Source organism: Rattus norvegicus, chromosome 20, assembly GCF_021556685.1.
Source record: "Rattus norvegicus strain SHRSP/BbbUtx chromosome 20, alternate assembly SHRSP_T2T, whole genome shotgun sequence".
Lineage (NCBI taxonomy): Eukaryota > Metazoa > Chordata > Mammalia > Rodentia > Muridae > Rattus > Rattus norvegicus.
Window position 1 is genome coordinate 18,305,001 of NC_141553.1, and position 19,403 is coordinate 18,324,403.

Here is a 19,403-nt window from a genome sequence, read left to right on the forward strand (position 1 = left end):
CCAAAGACTATTACCCTAAAATTACTCTCTAGGCTTTATTTGAGATGGAAACCACATTTAAAGGTGATTTCTTCCACCTACCAGTGAAAAACAAATTCATGTTAGCACAGCAAAGGCTTTAAATGGTCTAAATTATAATCAGATGTGAGCTTCAGAGCTCGTTGAACCAAAGCAAACTTTTTTTTTTCTTTAGAGATATAAGTTGATGGCTTAGTTCTTCATACCTTCACCTTTTTTTTTTAACTTAAACATCTCAAGTGGAGGAGGCCTGTATAATTTTATATAAATAGGCTCATGATTTATCAGCCACAAAATGCTTAAGTTGGGAAATGAGATCCCTTGAATGTTTTCGTAAGCCTTCTGCGTGGGCTCGCCTTGATACACAGTGACTTGGTTATGTGAAGCCCTGGTTTTCAGAAGGCTGAAGTGGAACCTGTTAGGACGGTAGCCAGGTCCATGAGGAATGACTGCCGGCCCCGCCTTTGATTTCACTCAACGCCTGTGGCTGTGGGTCATAGACTTCATCTTCCAGAGTAGAGGATGTTTCCCTGTTCTGCTGGTCATCTGCCCAGTCGTCCCAGAACTGGCCACTTCCAATGAGACAGAGTACGGGGCAGCCTTGGAGACACAAATAGGAGGAAGCAAACTTAGAACTGGAGACTGTTCTGTGTTAAAGCCAAGTTGTTTCTACATAACTCCTTAGTCTCCAATGGCAGCTTCCTTGTGTTACAATATTTCAGGCTGAGCACCCTGGAGGCCTCAGGGCCTTCCCCTGTAGAGTGATGGATGACCTCAGGTTAACTCCTTCTTGGCATCTCAGTAACAATGTTTCCTTATGTCCTGAGGTGAAGACACAATGTAGATTCCGTGGAGAGGAACGACTTGGTGGGATTAGAGGAAGCTGACCTGAGTCTTAGTTGTTCTTGGTGATATTTAAACACCTGAACTTCATATTCTTAAAAAAAAAACCCACACAATGTAAATATAAATTATACTAGAATATAATTTATATTTACTTCATATTCTTAAAAAAAAACCCCACACAATGTAAATATAAATTATACAAGAATGAAATTAACCAAATGCATAATTTTAATTTTTATAATCTATGAAGGCTCAGATGTTCTACCTTATACTTAGAATATGTAGCTGTGATGGTGTCTTGGCTGGTTTGAGTAGATACAACAGAGTATTTTAGATTAGGTAGCTTGTAGACATCTAAGATTTGCTCTCCGACTTCTGGAGACTGGAAAGCCCAAACTCAGAGGGGCCTCCATATTTGATTTTTTGTGAGGTCTTACTTTCTGTTTCATAGTGGCTATACTTTCAAGTATTGGATGACTTGAGGGATTGTCTAAGGTTCTGTTTTATGAGGTCAGTAATATTTTCTCATGATGGTGCCACATTCAGGATTCATCGATGCCCCAAAGGTGCCAAATTCTTACTCTACATTTCAGGGAGAGGATTTCGTATAACAACCTCTTGTGAGAGAGTAGGTGGGACTAACCATAGTTAGGACAGATAACATACTTTTTTTTTCTTTTTGAATTTTAAGCTAACCTAGGCTAGTATAGTAAAATCATCATTCAGTGATACATAAATGATTGGAAAATGAGATGGTATAAAGTGGCTTATGGGTTAGTAATGTCTTTTTCCTGCGATGTCTTGCTTCTTAGTTCCAGTCATGCATTTTTGTGTTGTTTTGGGTCTTATACCTGTGCATTACTCTGCCCACTCGTTAATGTTAGATGTCTTCAATTACATAGAAAATGTTTTCTTCTTATATATAGATGTCTTCTTATATAGGAGAAAGGATCCAATTCCCTTCCCCCTTTTTCTTCTCAGTACAATGGAATATTAATATTAGCTAATTCATTAGTATTAATAGTAGTCTGTGTTCAGCACTTACACTTTCTGTTGTTACCTGAACATGTCTGAATATACGAATACCATATTTTTGCCAGACATTTGTTTTTCCTTGAATTGCTAATTGCCTTATTGTTTTTCTGCATCTCTAACAGGTTGGTTTTTTTTTCCCCCTGACACAAATTCTTTCCATACCCTCTAAATCCTTTTAGATATATCCTTTCCCACATAGTATGTCATCAGGTAACAAATCAGTTACTTAAAAAAGAACTTTCTACGACACTGACAATTTACCCTCTTGAAGCCCGTTGCTCCTTTTTGTCTTTTTACTTTAAAAAGTCTGTGACCTTATTTTCTCCCCATGTTGGGGACTGAACCTAAGGATTTGTATTTGCCAGACAAGAGCTAAGTTTCAACCACCTTCCTTTACCCCTTCCTTCTGGACTGACTTTCGTAACAGCACCTTTGAGACTTGGAGATTTTGCTTCTGTCTTTGAAAGCTCCCGCACCAGCCTTTTTTTTTTTTTTTAAATTCGGTTCCAAGTTTCCTAAGTCAAGGAAAGTCCCTCACCCTCTCAGTGCATTCCTTCCCCTTGGAGCTTACAAATGTTACTAGTGAAAGTTTCAGGAAGAGGATTTTTGTTTTGTTTCTTTGTGGACTTTGCAAGCCCAGAGAGACATTGTTACATCCTTCCACTCAGCTAAGACTTAAGCCAAGAACGGAATTTTGGTTTGAACACCATCTCGTCTTAGCACTTAGGGCTTTTCTTTGTCATCACAAAGCTTCCCAGGGCTTGAATGAGAGTCTGATTCCAACCTAATTGGCCATGACTGTTTTTTGGTTAGGCTTTTGGTCTTCCAGGAAGCTTTTAAGGCAATTTCTCTTTCAGATATTGTGCAATTTCAGTAGCATAGGCCTTTATAAAGAGTTACTATTTTATCGATTTTCATAGAAATGTTCAGTTGGTTGTAGACTCTTGGATTGACATTTAACAAATATTTTTCTGTTTTGTGTATGTTTTCTTTTGGGGAACACACACACACACATGCACGCACGCACGCACACACACACACTCCAGTAGAACTGCATTGTTTCCATTTCCATATGGTCCATATTGCTGTGAACAGACACCATGACCAAAGCAGCTCTTATAAGGACAACATTTAATTGGGGCTGGATTACAGGTTCAGAGATTCAATCCATTAGGTGCAGGAGGAGCTGAGAGTTCTACATCTTCATCTGAAGGCCTCTGAGAGAAGACTGGCTTACACTCAATGAAGACTAGGTTCTTAAAGCCCACACCCACAGTGACTCACCTACTCCAGCAAGACCACGCCCACCTCAACAAGGCCACGCCCACCCCAACAAGGCCACACCTCCTAATAGTGGGACTCACTAGCCCAAGCATATGCAAACCATAACACATTTGAATGTAAAGAATTTCTCTCTTGTTCTTTAAATGTTCGCATTTAAAAATGTCTCTTTCCAAAATTTTCTTTTGCAGGTGTTCCTTACTATCTCCTTTCTGATGATACTAATTGGAAATTAAAGATTCTCCTCTCCCCTTTCTTCCCCAGTCCCTTCTCTTTCTTTTCTCCTTTTCTTCCTGGTCTTATTTCACCCCTTTTCTTCCCTGCCTCAGTTTCCTTCTCCACCCCCTCCCCCTTTATGTTTTGCTTTTCCTCTTGTCTCTATGGCTAAGAGCATGAGAAGAAAGGAGATCAATTGTTAATCAATGGGAATTTGGGCCAGGGGCACAGGTAAACAACAGAATGGCTATAGTCTTTGTCATTGATCTTAATTTTGTTAAAATACATGGTTGGAAATGCCAATAATATATATCTATATATGTAAATAGTTGAAATAAAATTTCATTTATGACTTCAGATATCCCCTGAAGCTATTTTTAAAGTTGCTTTCCCCTGAAACAGTGCTTCCTGGGCAGATATATGAACCCACAGAGACTAATGGCAGCACCCACAGGGCTTGCCTAGGTTCAAGATAGGCCAGATAGGGTCCCAGTGCTGAGAGGAGGGAAGTGGACACAAACTCCCGCCCCTAACCCAGAAGCTATTGCCAGTTGCTATCTTGCTCTCTTTCCAGTTGGGAAAAAAATTTGATTTTCTCAAAGGGGGTCTTCTTGGGTATATAGACCACACTTAAGGGTAGGCCCCCATGCCCAGCAGTACATGGAATGAACACAGAACACAGAATGAACTCAATGGTATTTGTGTAGACTGTTTTTCTCATATGGCTTTTTTGGGGGGGGTGTATATTTTTGTCTTCTCAGCCTTTCTGTTTTTTGCTTTTGTGTTTTTATATTGTGTTTCTTGAGCTTTTTCTTTGTGTTTGTTTTATTTTTCTCTTTTTAAAAAGTTTTACCCTGGTTCTTTTTGTTGACTTGTTTGGTTTCTGAAGGCAGAAGAAGAAAGGATGTTGAGCTGGGTAGATGGGGTAGGGAGAATCTGGATTGGGGGAGGGTAACCTGTGATCAGAATATGTTGTATAATTTTTTCAAATATATATATGTATGTATATATGTTTATATATATATATATATATAATTTGCATTTCCAACCAAGTATTTTAACAAAATTAAGATCAATTACAAAGACTATGGATGTCGGACTGGAGAGATGGCTCAGTGGTTAAGAGCACTGACTGCTCTTCCAGAGATCCTGAGTTCAGTTTCCAGCAACCACATGGTGGCTCACAACCATCTGTAATGTAATCCAATGCCCTCTTCTGCTGTGTCTGAAGACAGCTACAGTGTACTCATAAATAAAAATAATATATCTTTTAAAAAAAGCCTATGGAAGTCATTGGAGGAGTCCTGATTGACTTGAGCCACTGAGGACCACGGGGGCTTTGTAAAGTGGCTGACTATACTGCTCAACTCATGGACAACACATCCAATTCCAAGGGGCGATGGAGCCTTGCTGATATCCTAGTTCTGGTCAGAGTCTCAGTGATTGCTTCTCTATACTCGGAGTCTAAAGTTCTCTATTATCTATGAGATTTTCGTATCAGAAAACATTGTTATAAATGTAAGTTAATGGTCACAAAAGTCCGAGGTCACAGTACATGCACAGATGTCAACAGATTATCTGAACCTTCCTCATAATTGTGGGAGCGTCTGCTCAGACTTGTCACATTATGGTTTGACTATGATGCCTTTCTTATGGACTTGTGATGCCAACACACATCAATGAACTTTCAGTCCAACTGGTCAACCAGAGCTTGGGTCATGGCAAAGTCTTACATTGAGGCCCAGTTCTTACCTGAGTCATTCCTAAAGCATCACTGAGCCAGGCTAACACTGCTTTACAACTCGAGGTGCTTGTTCAGCATCAGTCTAGTTCAAACAATTCTGCCATTAATAGCTAAGCGATATCCATTGCCTTTGTATAGTGTCACAGAATTCTGGACACCTAGAATCCCACAGTGAACTTATACAACCTTCCGGTCAAGCCATACTGTCCCAACCCAGCAGTCACTAGCTACGTGTAGCTATGAAAATGTGAGACACATAGTCTGAGAGTTCAGAAGCAAACAGAGGACTTTAAAGACCGTGCAAACCGAAAGCCAAAAGTCTCAATGATGTCGGATTATGTGTCAAAATGATAAGGCCTTTATATGGCAGACTAAACAGATATACTAGTAAAATTGATTTCACCTGCTTGATCTCCAACCTTAATATGGAAAAAGCTTGGAATCGCATCAGAGGTGAACATTGTCTTTCCACTCTACAGGAGCACTCTGGGAAATAATGGTTCACTTTTGTGTTATTCAACAAGGACTGGAAAGATTCAAGTGGTAAGCACAGCCCCCAGGCTTGTCTTAAGACAAGAAACATTTCCAAATGGTGGGAATCAGCATCATGAAGCCCAGGCTGTAGTTGCCTTAAACTCCTGGGGACATTTGAAAGAGGGAAGACAAGGGCTTGTTGGTATTGATAGGAAGGCAGGAAGAATCAGAGCTGTTTGAATGAAGCATGCAATGTTGACGTTCCTTTCTTTAATGTCTAGCCCAACCTACCGTCATGAAACCATTTAAGAGTTTTATGTGGATGGCTGTTTAATGGGCTGAAGTTTATATTTCTTCTGGTTTGCAATAACACGACAATAGGGCAAGTCAACTTGTTTCAAATCAGAAACAAATGTGTTCCAGGCCTATCTGAAGGTCTGTGCATAGGGGCCATCTGTTTTACTGTCTTTCCCACAAAACTGGGGCCTGGGGAGGCATGCATGCATTCCATCAGGGCTACATAAAACCTTTGTCATCTGAGATCAGAGTAATGTCAATGCTTCAGTCTTGAAAGTACCAGCAGGTCTGGGACCCAGGTCTGGCAGGATACTCCTTGCTCCTACTATGCTCCTCTGATATGAGTCTGTCTGTCCTGCCTCCTCAACTAGTCTCTGTCTCATATATTTTCCTGGCTGCCTTCTATGCTGACACGACACTGGCACATGCCAGAAATGGCAATAACTTGTTTCGCTGTTCAGTCAGAAGAAGGTAGATTTGAAAATGATTTTATTTTAAACAAACAAAAAACCTGATACAGCTATTTAAATGCTTTTTCTAAAAGATTCCAAGAACTGACAATGTTTCTACTCCCTCAGATAATAGTTGTGAGTATTTTGAGCTTATTTTCTGTGATTTCCTAACATACATCCACACAGAAATACATGTGTGTGTGTGTGTTTCTATTTGTGTTCATGTGCACATTCTTATACAAGATGGCCACCACCCTGTGATTCTCCTTTCTTAGTAAAAAAAAAAGTATATATATATATATATGTGTGTGTATATATATATGTGTGTGTGTACATAAATGCATACATATATGTATATATACATATACACATATATATGTATATATAAATACATTTTTTAATCATATTTTTCCCATACCTCCGTCTCCCATCCCTCTCAGAATCTCCTCACATCCCCAACCACCTGACTTCTTGGAGGAAATTGGTTTCCCTTTGCAAGTGGATGTCAGTTGGAAATAGCTTCTTGGTTAGGGGTGGGCATCCCTGTCTTTCTGTGAAGACGCCATGCATGCCACCCTGGTGTCAGTGAGTTAATATGTATGTCACTTCTGTTGTATCTGGAAGACACTGGATACTTGGAATGCCCGTCATTTCTCGGCTTTACAATGTTTCCACTCCCTCCTGGGTAGCTCCCTGAGCTTTGAGGGAGGGGTTTGATGAAGACATCCCATTGAGGGTTGAGAGCTTGTAAGTCTCTTCTTCTCTGTGCGTTGTCTACTTGTGGGTCTCTGTGTCAATTGCCATCCGCTGTTAGGAGCTTTTCTGATGTGGCTTGAGCAGGACAGTGATCTGTGGTTATAGTCTAGGACAGCAGGAGTCATTTTAGTGCTGTGTTTCTTTAACAGAATAGAAGTAGATTTTTTTCCCTTAGACCAGTAGGTCTAATGTTCCGGGCCATTTTAGCAGTGTCAGCTATGGGTTCTATCTTTTGGAGCAGGCCTTACGTCTGATCATTAACTGGTGTTTACCTTTCTCCTCCGGTAGAAGTCTCAACTGCATCTCATTCCCCTGGCCAGAAACTTTGGGGAAGTTTTCTGGAAATGTATGCAGAATACAACGTATGGTACTGCTTTTTCTGTAGCTCAGTTAAAGCGATTGGCAATTAATTTATAAACACCTCAGGCAAGAATCGTGCTTCTTGAATGGCAACAGTTTGTCTGTGCGGCAATCTAAAGCACCTTTGTTGCCCAAGTTAAAAAACAGAACAAAAAGGAATGAGATGGATTGGAAAACAGGGCTGGCTGGAGAGTTGTCTCAGTAGGGAAAGTGCACTTGCCATGAAAACCAGGGTAGTGTGCATCGCTCATCTCAGTTCTCTTCTGTAAGTGACAGACTTCCCCAGAAGACTTCAGAGTTAGTGTGGTGGATTCACAAAGACCCTATCTTTATCAATTAATACCCGAGGTTGTCCTCGAACCTCCATCCATATGATATGGTACAAGAGTCAAGCACACACGTGCATCTCTCTCTCTCTCTCTCTCTCTCTCTCTCTCTCTCTCACACACACACACACACACACACACACACACACACACACACACAAATGAAAAGGAAACAGAGGAAGGTATATATTTGAAAAAAATACTTTTACAATGATTAAGAATATTACATGTATTTATTTGCGTGTGTGTGTGTGTGTGTGTGTGTGTGTGTGTGTGTGTGTGTGTGTGTTGCATGCCACAGCATGCTCGTAGAGGTCAAAGCACAGCTTGTGTGTGTTCTTTTCCTCCTCCAGCCTTGTGGGTCCCAGGGATCAAACTCAGGTCATCAGACTTGGTGGCAAGTACTTTTACCTGCTGAGCCATCGACTACAATTATCGTTTTTTAATTTAAGCTCCTCCCACCCCCAAACAGGGAAATCTCATTGTTTTGTCTCAGTAATATTGAAAGACACTTCATGTTGCATCTTAAATCCAAAATTCCTCATCCCTGTGTTTTTAGACATAGGTCCAGGAAGCATCAGATGCTATTCGAGAAAAACAGTTGGAATGGAAAAGGATATTTAAACAGGAGTTTCCTTGAGCCTTAGGAAGACTTTAAAAAGACCCCTCCACCCCTCCCCTTTAATTCGGTAATTACCCAGGAGTGCTCTGGAGTTGGGGGGCCGTTCTGGTAATAGTTTGCACCTGTTTCAACCTCTCCCATTTTTATTGGCAGTGACTGTGCCATCCCATATTTCATGTGAGGCAAAAATATGAAGTAAAACATGGCAGAGCCCTGGAGGAACTATGATAAACACAAAAACGAATTGCTCAGCTCAAAGCCCGAAACTCACTGCCTGCACACTCAGCCAGCCATATTTCAGTAGTGTCGGAGGAATTTAATCCTGGAGTTGTGTGTCAGGAAGGAGGGAGACAGCTGCTTTCGTTGGCAGGAGAAAGTCAAGGTTTTAGGAATCCAAGAGAGTAAGCCTTGGAACCCCGTGCCAGAGTCGTATTGTAAAGATTGGTGGAGAAAAAAAATAAAAATAACATTGAATTATGATGCACTTTCCGTGTTATTGTGGGAGAAGGGGACAAAGAAGAAGTCTCAGCGTGTAAGGTTGCAGGCTTAAGCTTAAGGGAGAACAGCTTCCCCACAGAATATAAGACGTCTTTAGTGGTCAAGCAACCCCCATAGCATAGAACATAGATTGGCTTATTTCACAGGCCACATCTTCCTGTCCAAACATATTGAAATGCTTTGGGTTAAGATAGTGTTGTGGTTCTTATTTTTTCCCTTGGAATCCAGCTCTCTGGTGGTCCTCTTTCCTTGTCAGAGAGTGGAGTAGCTTAGCTGTCCAGCTTCCCTGTGCGGGAAAGAGCAGGAAGTAGCTTCTATTACAAGAAGAGAAATAATCGAATTCATGTAAAGTTTAATCTGGTCAGCACTGGTGGTATGCAAAGGTCTCTGGGAAGGTTGGTGGTAGAGCTAAATTGTCATTCTGGTTTTGCCTCGCTGGTTGGGTAGCTTTGGTTCTTAGCATGGTCAGTGGTATAAGCTAAAGAAGGGTCGGTCGGTCGGAGCTTGGCAGTTTCTTTTCCTTGGCACAGGACCCAGATATTTGTGGACTGAGAGTAACCGTCCCTGTTTTATCATGGGTCTATGGACTCAGCATGTCAAATGTCTTGAGTTTACATTGAGAAAAGCATTCCACGTTGACCTCATCTCTCTTCCCTCAAACTGTAGCTTCTTGGGAGGAATTTGGGGTTTTCGTACTGAGAACGTAGGGTGCATTTGAGAGGAGAACTCTCCCATTAGGACTCTGAAGGATCCATGAGAAGGTAGGGCATGATGTTCTCTGTTTACATCTACAACCTTGACCGATGTGTTTCACAGAGTCAGTAGAAATCCTTGAGGAGGTCCAGCGAACTCAGGCCAAAGTACGAATATTTCTTAAAATGTGTCAGTCATAGATGAGCCTGAAGCGGTGTCTGAGACAGTGATTCAACAAAGAATCCAACTAGGGTGTTTCTCCTTGACAGTAGGAGCTTAGGAAACACGCCCGTCAGAATTTAAGGAAGCCGGGCTCATCTGTAGTTTCTTGTACAGCTGGCTTCCCTTGCTATGGTTTCAGTTGTTACTGATTAGCTATGATCTGAAAATACTACAAGGAATATTTTATAAATAGATACAACTTTTAAGCATGTCAGTCCGAGTGGCATGATCCTTCTTGGGATACGAAGGATCTGGTATATCCACATTGCATACACTACCTACCTGTTTGTGACTGCATCTCCCAGTTATCCTGTAGACTCAGGTTCCCAGAACTTATGTTCAGGGACCCTTAAGCAGGAGCCTAAAGCTTCTTCACAAGGCCTATGATATTTACTGGCTTTATCACCTCACACAGGCATAGCAGTTCACATCATCACAAGAGGCTTGAGTACCACAATAAGGGATTGCTGGATCCTATTTGCTGCAATAAATTTAATTATAGCATATTTTTAATTGTTCATTTTAGGATTTACCTGTTAATTGTTAATCTCTTACTGTGTTTAACTTACAAATTAAACTCTATGCTAGGTATCTATATGAAGGGACAAGTTGGGATAGCTGGAGTTTCTTAACTGAGGTTCACTCCTCCACCTGTGGCCTTACATCCCACCCCTTATAGACTGGGATGGAGGCATTCTACCGAAACTTTTAGAGTCAGAAAGGGCAGTGATCTTTGATACCAGTGAACCTCTGTAGTTGTGACTGCCTGGCCTGCTGTTTCTTTTCAAACCCCAACAACGTGCTGAGAATATGTGTTTCTGATTAAACTTTAGTGCCCTACTCAGGTCCAGAACATAGGTCATCATATATTGGTTTCAATTAGAGAAATTTCCTTACTGCTGTTCTTTGAAGGTGTTTTGAGGTTATGACAGAGCGAGCTGGCCCTGAGTAGAGCAGTATCCTAAAGGGAACATCTGTAGTAGAAATAGATAGATGACCTTTGCCTCGGGGAATTGACATTTGCAGATACTTGCTCTGAAGGAGAGCATCTACTCAAAGACATTTTTTTCCCAGTATGGACTTTGGAAAATATCTGAGATGTTAAACCTTCTTTCCCTAAGGCAAGCCTCGATGTTATTAGATTTCTTTTAGATCTTGTACTTTCTACTTTATTTCCATGAAGTTGTCAGTAAGTGAGCATATCCCTTTTCAACTATTTTTATCCTCAGGTAAGGACTCTGTTCAAGAGTTGGCTGGCCTGAAATGTCTCCAAGACACTTGCTGTTTGGTTAATATCCTTAGGTTTGGTTAGTTTTATCTTGGCTGGAGGAAACCCTTTAGACCCTCTAGCTGGGGTCGACCAGTTGTTCCAAATTCAGTTTTACTTTTTTTTTCTTGTGCTTTAGTACTGACATACCTCCAAGTTAGACAGTTGACCCCATAGAGTAAACCAGAGGCTTTCTGTGTGGCAAGGTCCACTGAGTATGCATTGACTGTATGGGATTGGTGCAGAAATGGAGTCTAAAGGTATTGGCTTCAGGGAGTAGTGTCTATTGCTAATGAGACATACTGTCACCTTTCTATTGGCCCAGTGCAGTTGACATTCATCATCTTACAGTTCTGAGGCTAGAAGTCTGCAGTGCATCACTCTGGGCTGAAGTCAAGGTTTTAGCTGGGCCACATCATCTCAGAGGCTATAGGAATCCTGCATTTCCTTGACTTCCATTTCTGGAAGCCACATGTATTCTTTCTCTTGTGGCCCCCCACCTCCTCTTTCAAATCTTTCTCCTTAGTGACCTCTGTATTGTTTCTCCTGTTGCCTTTACTGTCATGAAATCATGTTGTATCCTGATCCTCATGCTTCATAATTGTAAGGATGTGGTGATATTGACCTGTTTGGATAACCCAGGGCAATCTTCCTCCTTCTGTCATGTAATTCCAGGTCCCAGAGGCTAGGACATAAGAATCTTCTATTCTTTCAGCCCCACCATACGCTAGATAGAATTATTGTGTTTCTTTTTGGCTCCTGTTTTCATTTATTTTATCTAATTATCTTCAGAAATCCCAGAAACATGTTTTCTGCTCTGTTGTTTTGATAAAAGAAATGTTGGTTAAAAAAATAAGCACTCACATGTAAGTAGTTGTGAAATTACAGTTGATGATAGAAGAATTTAAGTTTTATCAGTTGTTTCTGCCATCGGTGAGATTCACAGTAGGGGTGTGTTACAACTTAATGACAAGTGTCATTCTTAAGGGGACATGTCATGCATCTTTAGTCATTTTAACAAGTGCTGTGAGCATGTGCATGTGAACACACATGTGCATCCACAGGCACATAAACAAACACACACATACACAAATACTAATACATGCACACACATACGCATATTCATTCACATCACACATGTGTACATATAGCTATGTGGACACATACATATGTATATGCATTCACATATACACATTCCCATATGTGCACAAACACATACAAACATGTTACACAGAGCATGGGTCACCATACCTTCTGAACTTTAACATCCAGGAGCTGGTGCTCCTGCTTCTGAGTCACTACCACTCCACCTTTGCATCTCTGTTAGAAAGACTCAGCTTGGGGCTGTGATAGCCATGAGAACCCTGTGCTGATGGCTAAGTCTTTTCCTTCCTCTAAAACTCTCCACTCATCACCACAAGCCAATTAAAATGCCCACAGGTCACAGGGTGTTTCAGGACCCAGGTGGGGAACTTGGGCCTTCTTGTTTGTAGGCTGCTTATAGAGAGGCAAGAACTCTGGCTTTAATGACCCCTCCATCTTCCAGGAAGTTTATAGAGAGGATTGTGTTCTAGCTGTAACAAGCCCCTCATCTCACATGAAGTTTGCTCTTGGTCTTGACCTTGACCACCATTGCTTATTCTCATGTTGCTAGGTTCCCCCTGTGGAGCGATTGGAGGGATCGGGGTCATGCAAGAGATTGACTGAGGTCCCAGTATGGCATTTAGTCATTTAAACTATTGGCATAAAGCACAGCCCTCACCTCAAACAGAGTGAGTCTGTTCTTAAGCCGAACATGAGTGACTTGGCCTGGCAACATGGATTCAGGTTGTCCCGAGGAACATCTTCCTATAAGGACATGGTTTTATGAAGAGCTTTTAGTAACAGGGCAAAAGATCTGTTTCTAAGGCACTTTTGCAAGTGGATTAGTGGAAATATCCATAGATGGGTTGCATTGAAGTGGGGATCCTGTTGCAGTCTTAGATGCCAGGGACCTTCTTTGGTTGAGCTTTGCAGAAGTTAGTGGTTTGCTAAGTTAATGTAGTCACAAAAGGTGCCATCCCAATAATCACAAGGATGTTGCTTCAGATACAGACATGATCCATGAATTAACAGGACCTAAAGATGGCCCAAACTTTCCAAATTTCTACATTATATTAGTTCTAGCCAGATATCCAATGTAGCCATACATTTTTCCTCTATAGAAACTTCAGTTCACATGTGCAAAAACTTAAGCAGCTCACAAGTGGGGTATATAGGATATGCCCAGATGCCTGGCATCCATTACAGATGGGGAGTGTGGGGGACACAGACTGTAGTTTTGAGTATGGTTCATTCTTACAGTTTTGTTATTGTGGAAGGGTAGGGCAGCTTCTGTCTCAGTGTGGAAGCAGAGACTCATGGGTCTTCCACTTAATCAAGGTTGTGTAATTGATGAGCTTTTGTATCTCATACTTCAGTAACTTTGCATTCCCGGTGAGGCCAGAATGGGATTGTGTTTATCTTTGTGATCACAGCCCTGGTCCTTGAGGGTTTTAAATATAAATACCGAGATGAAGGCAGTATTTTTAAATGTGTACATTTTTTATTTACAGCTGCAGCTGAAGGAAAAGGCAGAAGTGGGGAAGACTTTTTTCAAAAGGTGAGTGGCACTTTGCTCTTCTCTGGCTTGGGGGAATGCATGGGAAATAACCTCGTGTCTGCAGCGACACCAGTGATGCCGGGCTGATTTCTCTCACCTGGATCAACACAAACCCACTCTGTTCATCTCCAAGGCATGCTCCCTCACAAGTTATGTAGGGCCTAGACATGGGTGGGCATCTCTCATGCTGTCCTTCTTTCTGGTGAGCAGAACATGGGTTGGGGTCTGTAACAAGTACCAGGTGTCTCTTAAAGACCTGCTTGCACCATGCCCATTCTGTCCCCCAAATGTTCTGACCTTTGGTGAAGCCAGTTGGGCCCGTCATGTCCACAGCAAGAAGAACTATGATTAGGTGCAATTGTGAAGATGCTGGCTGATGAATTCTCTTCCTCAGAAGAGATGATGATTAGTTCTCTTCCTCAGAAAGTCTTTGATTTTCGAGGAGGCCTTTCCTTTGGAAAAGATGGGCTGGAGTCCACCATTTTTAATTCCTTTTCCCCTTCTTTCATTGCGCTCAAAACTGTGTCTGCATTAGGAGAGCACACCAGGGAGACTGCCACAGCAGAGGAGAAGCTGGGTGTGTGGATGAGTTAAATAACAATGGGGAGGGGAGGACCGTTGGGAAATCTTCTTTCTCTTGTTTTCCATAAAGTTCGCTTTTCGTGGTGTGGGGGAAGGGTGTCAAATTCATCATTCATCCCTGTCTCCTTCCAAGAGTTTTAAAAGCAGGCTTCCTCAGATCCAGGCCCAAAGTATTTCTCCATTTTGAAAGTATTTACCTGTCATAGGCTGCATGCTGGAGAGAGATGGAAACCAGGCAGGCAAGTGTGCTCGCTGCCTTAGGGGAGTGCATGGTACCTGGTGTAATATGTGTGTGTGTGTGTACATACACATATATCATTCATCTATCTATCTATCTGTCTGTCTGTCTGTCTGTCTGTCTATGTATGTATGTATGTATGTATGTATGTATGTATGTATGTATGTATCTATCTATCTATCTATCTATCTATCTATCTATCTATGTATCTGTACACACACAGCAGTGTAAATGGAACCACATGTCTAAGTCAGGCACACACGTGTTACTGAGGTTCTTCCTTGGAAGCACAGATATCATTCTTGTCGTCAGGTGAAAGGGTCTGCAGGTTTGTTGTTGGAAGGACTGGTGCCCACCAAGCCTTCGAGTGCTCATGCTGGAAAAGTCAACTTAATAAAAGGCAAACGTCTGAGGTGACAGGTTAAAGAACATGTCAGTGTTTGGATCAGACAGGAATAGAACCATGGTTCTGCAGAGGAACGAGGCACGGACGAGCTGTCACCTAACCACACACCCTCCAGTTTCTATAGTGGTACATCGGTGCTCCTGGGCGTCTGTTTGTTTGAGACAGGATCTTACTCTGTAGCCCAGGCTGGACTTAAACTCAAGGCAGTTCTCTTGTTTCTGCAACAGTGCTGGGATTGCAGAGGCTAGCGGGGACACCTGGCGTTCAGCGTGTTTGTCTGTAAAGAGACGGTCTGTTGTAACTACTGGGGCATCTTTATTTACACCCTTCTGTTTCCGAGATCCAAGTTCACTTCATCTGGTGATTTTTGGACATTTTCCAGGTCTGGGGGGTGGGGGTAGGGTTGGTTATTCTCCTTTGTTACGACCCTTCTTAAAGAGGGGATGGGGGACGTTTGACCCACTTGGCATTATGCATTGTGGAAATCTATGTAAAGTCATATTAAACATGAGAGTACTCATTGTATATGCTAAATTGCTCTCTTTCATCTTTTTCGAGTTAGAAAAATGGAATATATATATATATATATATATATATATATATATATATATATAAATTTGGAATGGGGAATCATAGGAGCCCACAGAGTTTAAACTAGAATTTAACAAGAGTAAAATTGTCAAAGGCTGTATCTTTGAAGCTATCATGGTTACTGTCTTTCTGCACCTTGAACTTCGCCCACAGAATTTCAGCTTCTGCCCCTACCAAAGACATGCTTGGTTCCGTCCATCCGTCTGTCTGTCTGTATGCCTGCCTGCCTGCCTGCCTGTCTGTCTGTCTCTCTCTGTATATGTGTGTGTGCACACATGTGTTGATGTGTTTGCATATATGTATACGCATGTGGAGACCAGAGATCAGCATACAGAGTGTCTTCCTCAGTGGCCCGCTACCTCATTTGTTTGGGACAAGCTCATAGCTGGCCCGGAAGTCACAGAGTAGACTTCACCGCTTAGGCAGTGAGCTTCCTGGTCTCGCTTGTCTCTGCCTTCCTGGTACTGGGATTATAAGTATGCCTTTTTTGTTTTTTTTCTTTAAGTGCGAGTTGTGGAGTTCAGCCTTACCAAATAAGCCATCTCCTAGCTCTTCTGTGCCCATTATTTTCCCATACCATGCATGTTTTTTTGAAGTGTTTTATATCCCCAATGCTCTGCAGGGATGAAAGACTTAAGTTTCTGTCACGGGGAAACCCAACACTACAGCAGGTTAAAGGATGGATTCAGTGAGTTTAGGGGGTCGGTGCAGACTTGGTTTTCCCTGGCCTGTAACATTCAAGGGGATGCTGGTTCAGTTTTCTGGTTGCTTTGTCCCATCTTGCAGTTAGAGAGTTAGGGTTTCCGTTGCCAAGAAAGAGACACCATGACCAAGGCAAACATGGCAGCATCCAGGCAAACATGGTGCTGGAGAAGGAGCTGAGAGTTCTGCATCTTGATCCAACTGCAGCCAGGAGAGGACTGTCTCCTAGGCAACTAGGAGGAGGGACTCAAAGCTCACCCCCACAGTGACACGCTTCCTCCAACAAGGCCACACCCACTCCAACAAGGCCACACCCACTCCAACAAGGCCACACCCACTCCAACAAGGCCACACCTCCTAATGGTGCCACTCCCTGGGCCAAGCCCCACAGAGAGACCATTGGAATAGTTTTAAGGGATGTTTCTGGCCCATTCTCTCCTGGTTTAGCTCCCGCATAAACAAATAATCAGAATTTACTAACAAGCTACAAGCCGAATCTGAGTAAATTCTGAGGCAATTCTAATATACATCCCAGCAATAAGCCCCATGTTACTCGCAGTCTGAATCTTGCCTGTCTTGTTCTGTTTCATGTGTGTCTTCAGGGTGAGCTTCTCTTGGCCAAGTACTCATCCTGCTTCATGGCGACCTTCTCCCCGCCCTTTTTTCCTTACGGTCTCAGCCTGGGACTCCCCGCCACTCCTGCCCAGTCACAGGCTCTAGGCTTTTATCCTCCAATCAGAGATTACTGGGGCGTATCCTTTACAGCCCATTGGTCAATACAACCCATGTCCAGACTGCAACCTGATTTTGAGGCCCAGAACTCAGAGTCTGAATTCAAGCCCAATCCCAACAAGAGACCCAAATTCTTGCTATGTGGCTGGGTTGCTCCTGTGAAGTCGTGGGACAGTTGTATCCCTGCTCGAATCTGGCTGCCACCATAGGCATGCATGAACTCTGAGAGAGTGGATGGCTCTATCAAGGAGTCGCAGGCTGTGGTTGTGAGGCCAGGCCTGGGCAGGAAGTTAAACACATAACCACAATTAGGGCAAGGAGTGAAAGGAGACAGCCTGTGGGGGGGGGGGGGCGGCATCTGGAGAAAGAGAAAAGGATTCTGCGAGTGCTACCCACCATAAGCTAGATGGTTAGGAAGATGTATGGTTCAGAGCCATCATGTGGTACATGTTTTGTGTCCCCATGCTGTTGGAGCACACATAGGAACCCCCATCTCCATGAAGAGTGTTTCCTCTCAACTCTAGAGTTTAGCTCTGCAGGGATGGGATTGTAGACAGGGTCCATTCGAGGACCCCAGGGTAGGGTCTGATCCATGCCAGTCTTCTCATTAGCTGCGGTGTCATTTGAGCATCAGCTGATGTCTGTCTGCATCTTCACGGGGCTTTCTGGTTTTGTACATCTGCATCTAAAATCTCCTTCCTTTGCTCAAGACACCACTGCGTCTTGGTTGAGGTTACTGTTGTTGTGAATGAAACATTGTAACTTAAAGCAACTGGAGGAGAAAGGGTTTATTTTCCTTACATTTTGACATCACGGTTGTTCATCTCCTACAGTCAAAGCAGGAGCACACAGGGCAGGAAGCTGGGGGCAAGGGCTGTTGCTGCTTACTGGCTTGACTCTTCTTCTTCTAAGAGGAGAGAAGCAGGGTGCAAGCACAAGCAAATCAGAGTAAAACCAAACTCCCGACAGGATAAATAACTCTGCCTCCAGTGTCTGGGATTCATTCACAATCTTTTGGGCTCCTTTAAAGGCTTCCTCCCAGTGCACACAGCTTGTCTCACAGGTTCAGGCTGGCTCTACGCTCTACTCCATGTCTGCTGCTGTCCTTGGCCGTTGTCCCATGGTACTGGTTTCTCCAAAGTGCCGGGAGCCGTAGCTTCTCTAATAGCCTCTCCTGGGCTTGCTTCAAAGACTTTTGACTTTTCACCTGGTACCAAGCCTCAGTTTCTCTCTATGACCCCTTCAATCCTAGGGTTTCAGCTGCCACTGAAGCTGCACCTTCACCAATGGCCTCTTCTGATCGCTCACAGTGCCCAGCCTCAGCCGCTCTCCATGACCCTTCCATGCCTTTAAAACCAGTAGAGCCCGAGAGGCTCATACACATAACAGAATTCAACTAGCAGTGCTATGATCAACCCTGGCCACCTCTGGAACACAGCTTTTGTGTGCTGACCCTGAGGAAACACTTTTAGATTTCATCTCAGAGATGCTGGTCTCTTCTTTTTTTTTTTTTTCTTCTTCTTTTTTTCAGAGCTGGGGACCGAACCCAGGGCCTTGTGTTTGCTAAGCAAGCGCTCTACCACTGAGCTAAATCCCCAACCCACTGAGCTAAATCCCCAACCCTGCTGGTCTCTTCTTAATCACAGCAGATTCTCCAACCAGAGCTCACCAGCATCCATTATCTTAGCCAAGCAAAGACTTCACTTCAGTAGTGTTTGTCTGTTGTTAACCATGGCTGATCTTCAGCCCCCAGCTGTATTTTTAATTCAAAAATGTCAAGCAGCCCAGATAGTCCTTGCTTCCCTCTGAAGCCTCACAAGCCGGGCCTCCATTGTCTGCATTTCTTTCAACACTTCCAGACTCCCACAGAACAGCTCGCCAAGCTTTGAACGCTCAACGGCTTTTCTAGCCTTGGGTTCCAAAGTCTTTCCACAATCCTCCCCAAAACATGTCCAGGTCTGTCACGGCAACTCCCTGTTATCCTGGTGCTTAGTTTCTCTCCTAGTTTGGGCTATTCTTGTGCAGTGATCAAACACCGTGGCCAAAGGCAACTTGGGTAGGAAAAGATTTGTTTTGCTACATCACAGTTCACCATGGATGGCAGGAACTTACCCAGGGCAGGGATCTGGAGGCAGGAGCTGAGGCAGAGGCTTGAAGGAGTGCTGCTTATTGGCTTGCTCCTCATGGTTTGCTCAGCTTGCTGGACCACCATCCCAGGGGTATACCACCCCTTTCAAGGGGCTGGGCCCCCCTTATCAATCACTAAGAGAATATAGACTTGTCTACAGCCGGATATTAAGGAGGTAATTTCCCAGTTGAGGTACCTTTTCTCAGATGACTGTAGCTTGGGTCAAGTTGATATAAAACTAGCCAGCACGTTCTTCCCACAGGACCAGGGGCTCAT

The 19,403-nt window shown here is 43.1% G+C and overlaps 1 protein-coding gene across 4 annotated transcripts in view; it reads left to right on the plus strand.

The window, feature by feature from the left end:
* Bicc1 (BicC family RNA binding protein 1) overlaps positions 1-19,403 on the plus strand; it is a 236,830-nt gene that overhangs the window by 66,991 nt on the left and 150,436 nt on the right. For all 4 annotated transcript variants that reach the window (XM_087597688.1, XM_087597689.1, XM_087597687.1 and 1 more), the window contains exon 2: positions 13,702-13,748. In XM_087597688.1, coding sequence (XP_087453814.1) covers positions 13,702-13,748 — 47 coding nt within the window. The remainder of the gene's footprint in view (positions 1-13,701; positions 13,749-19,403) is intronic.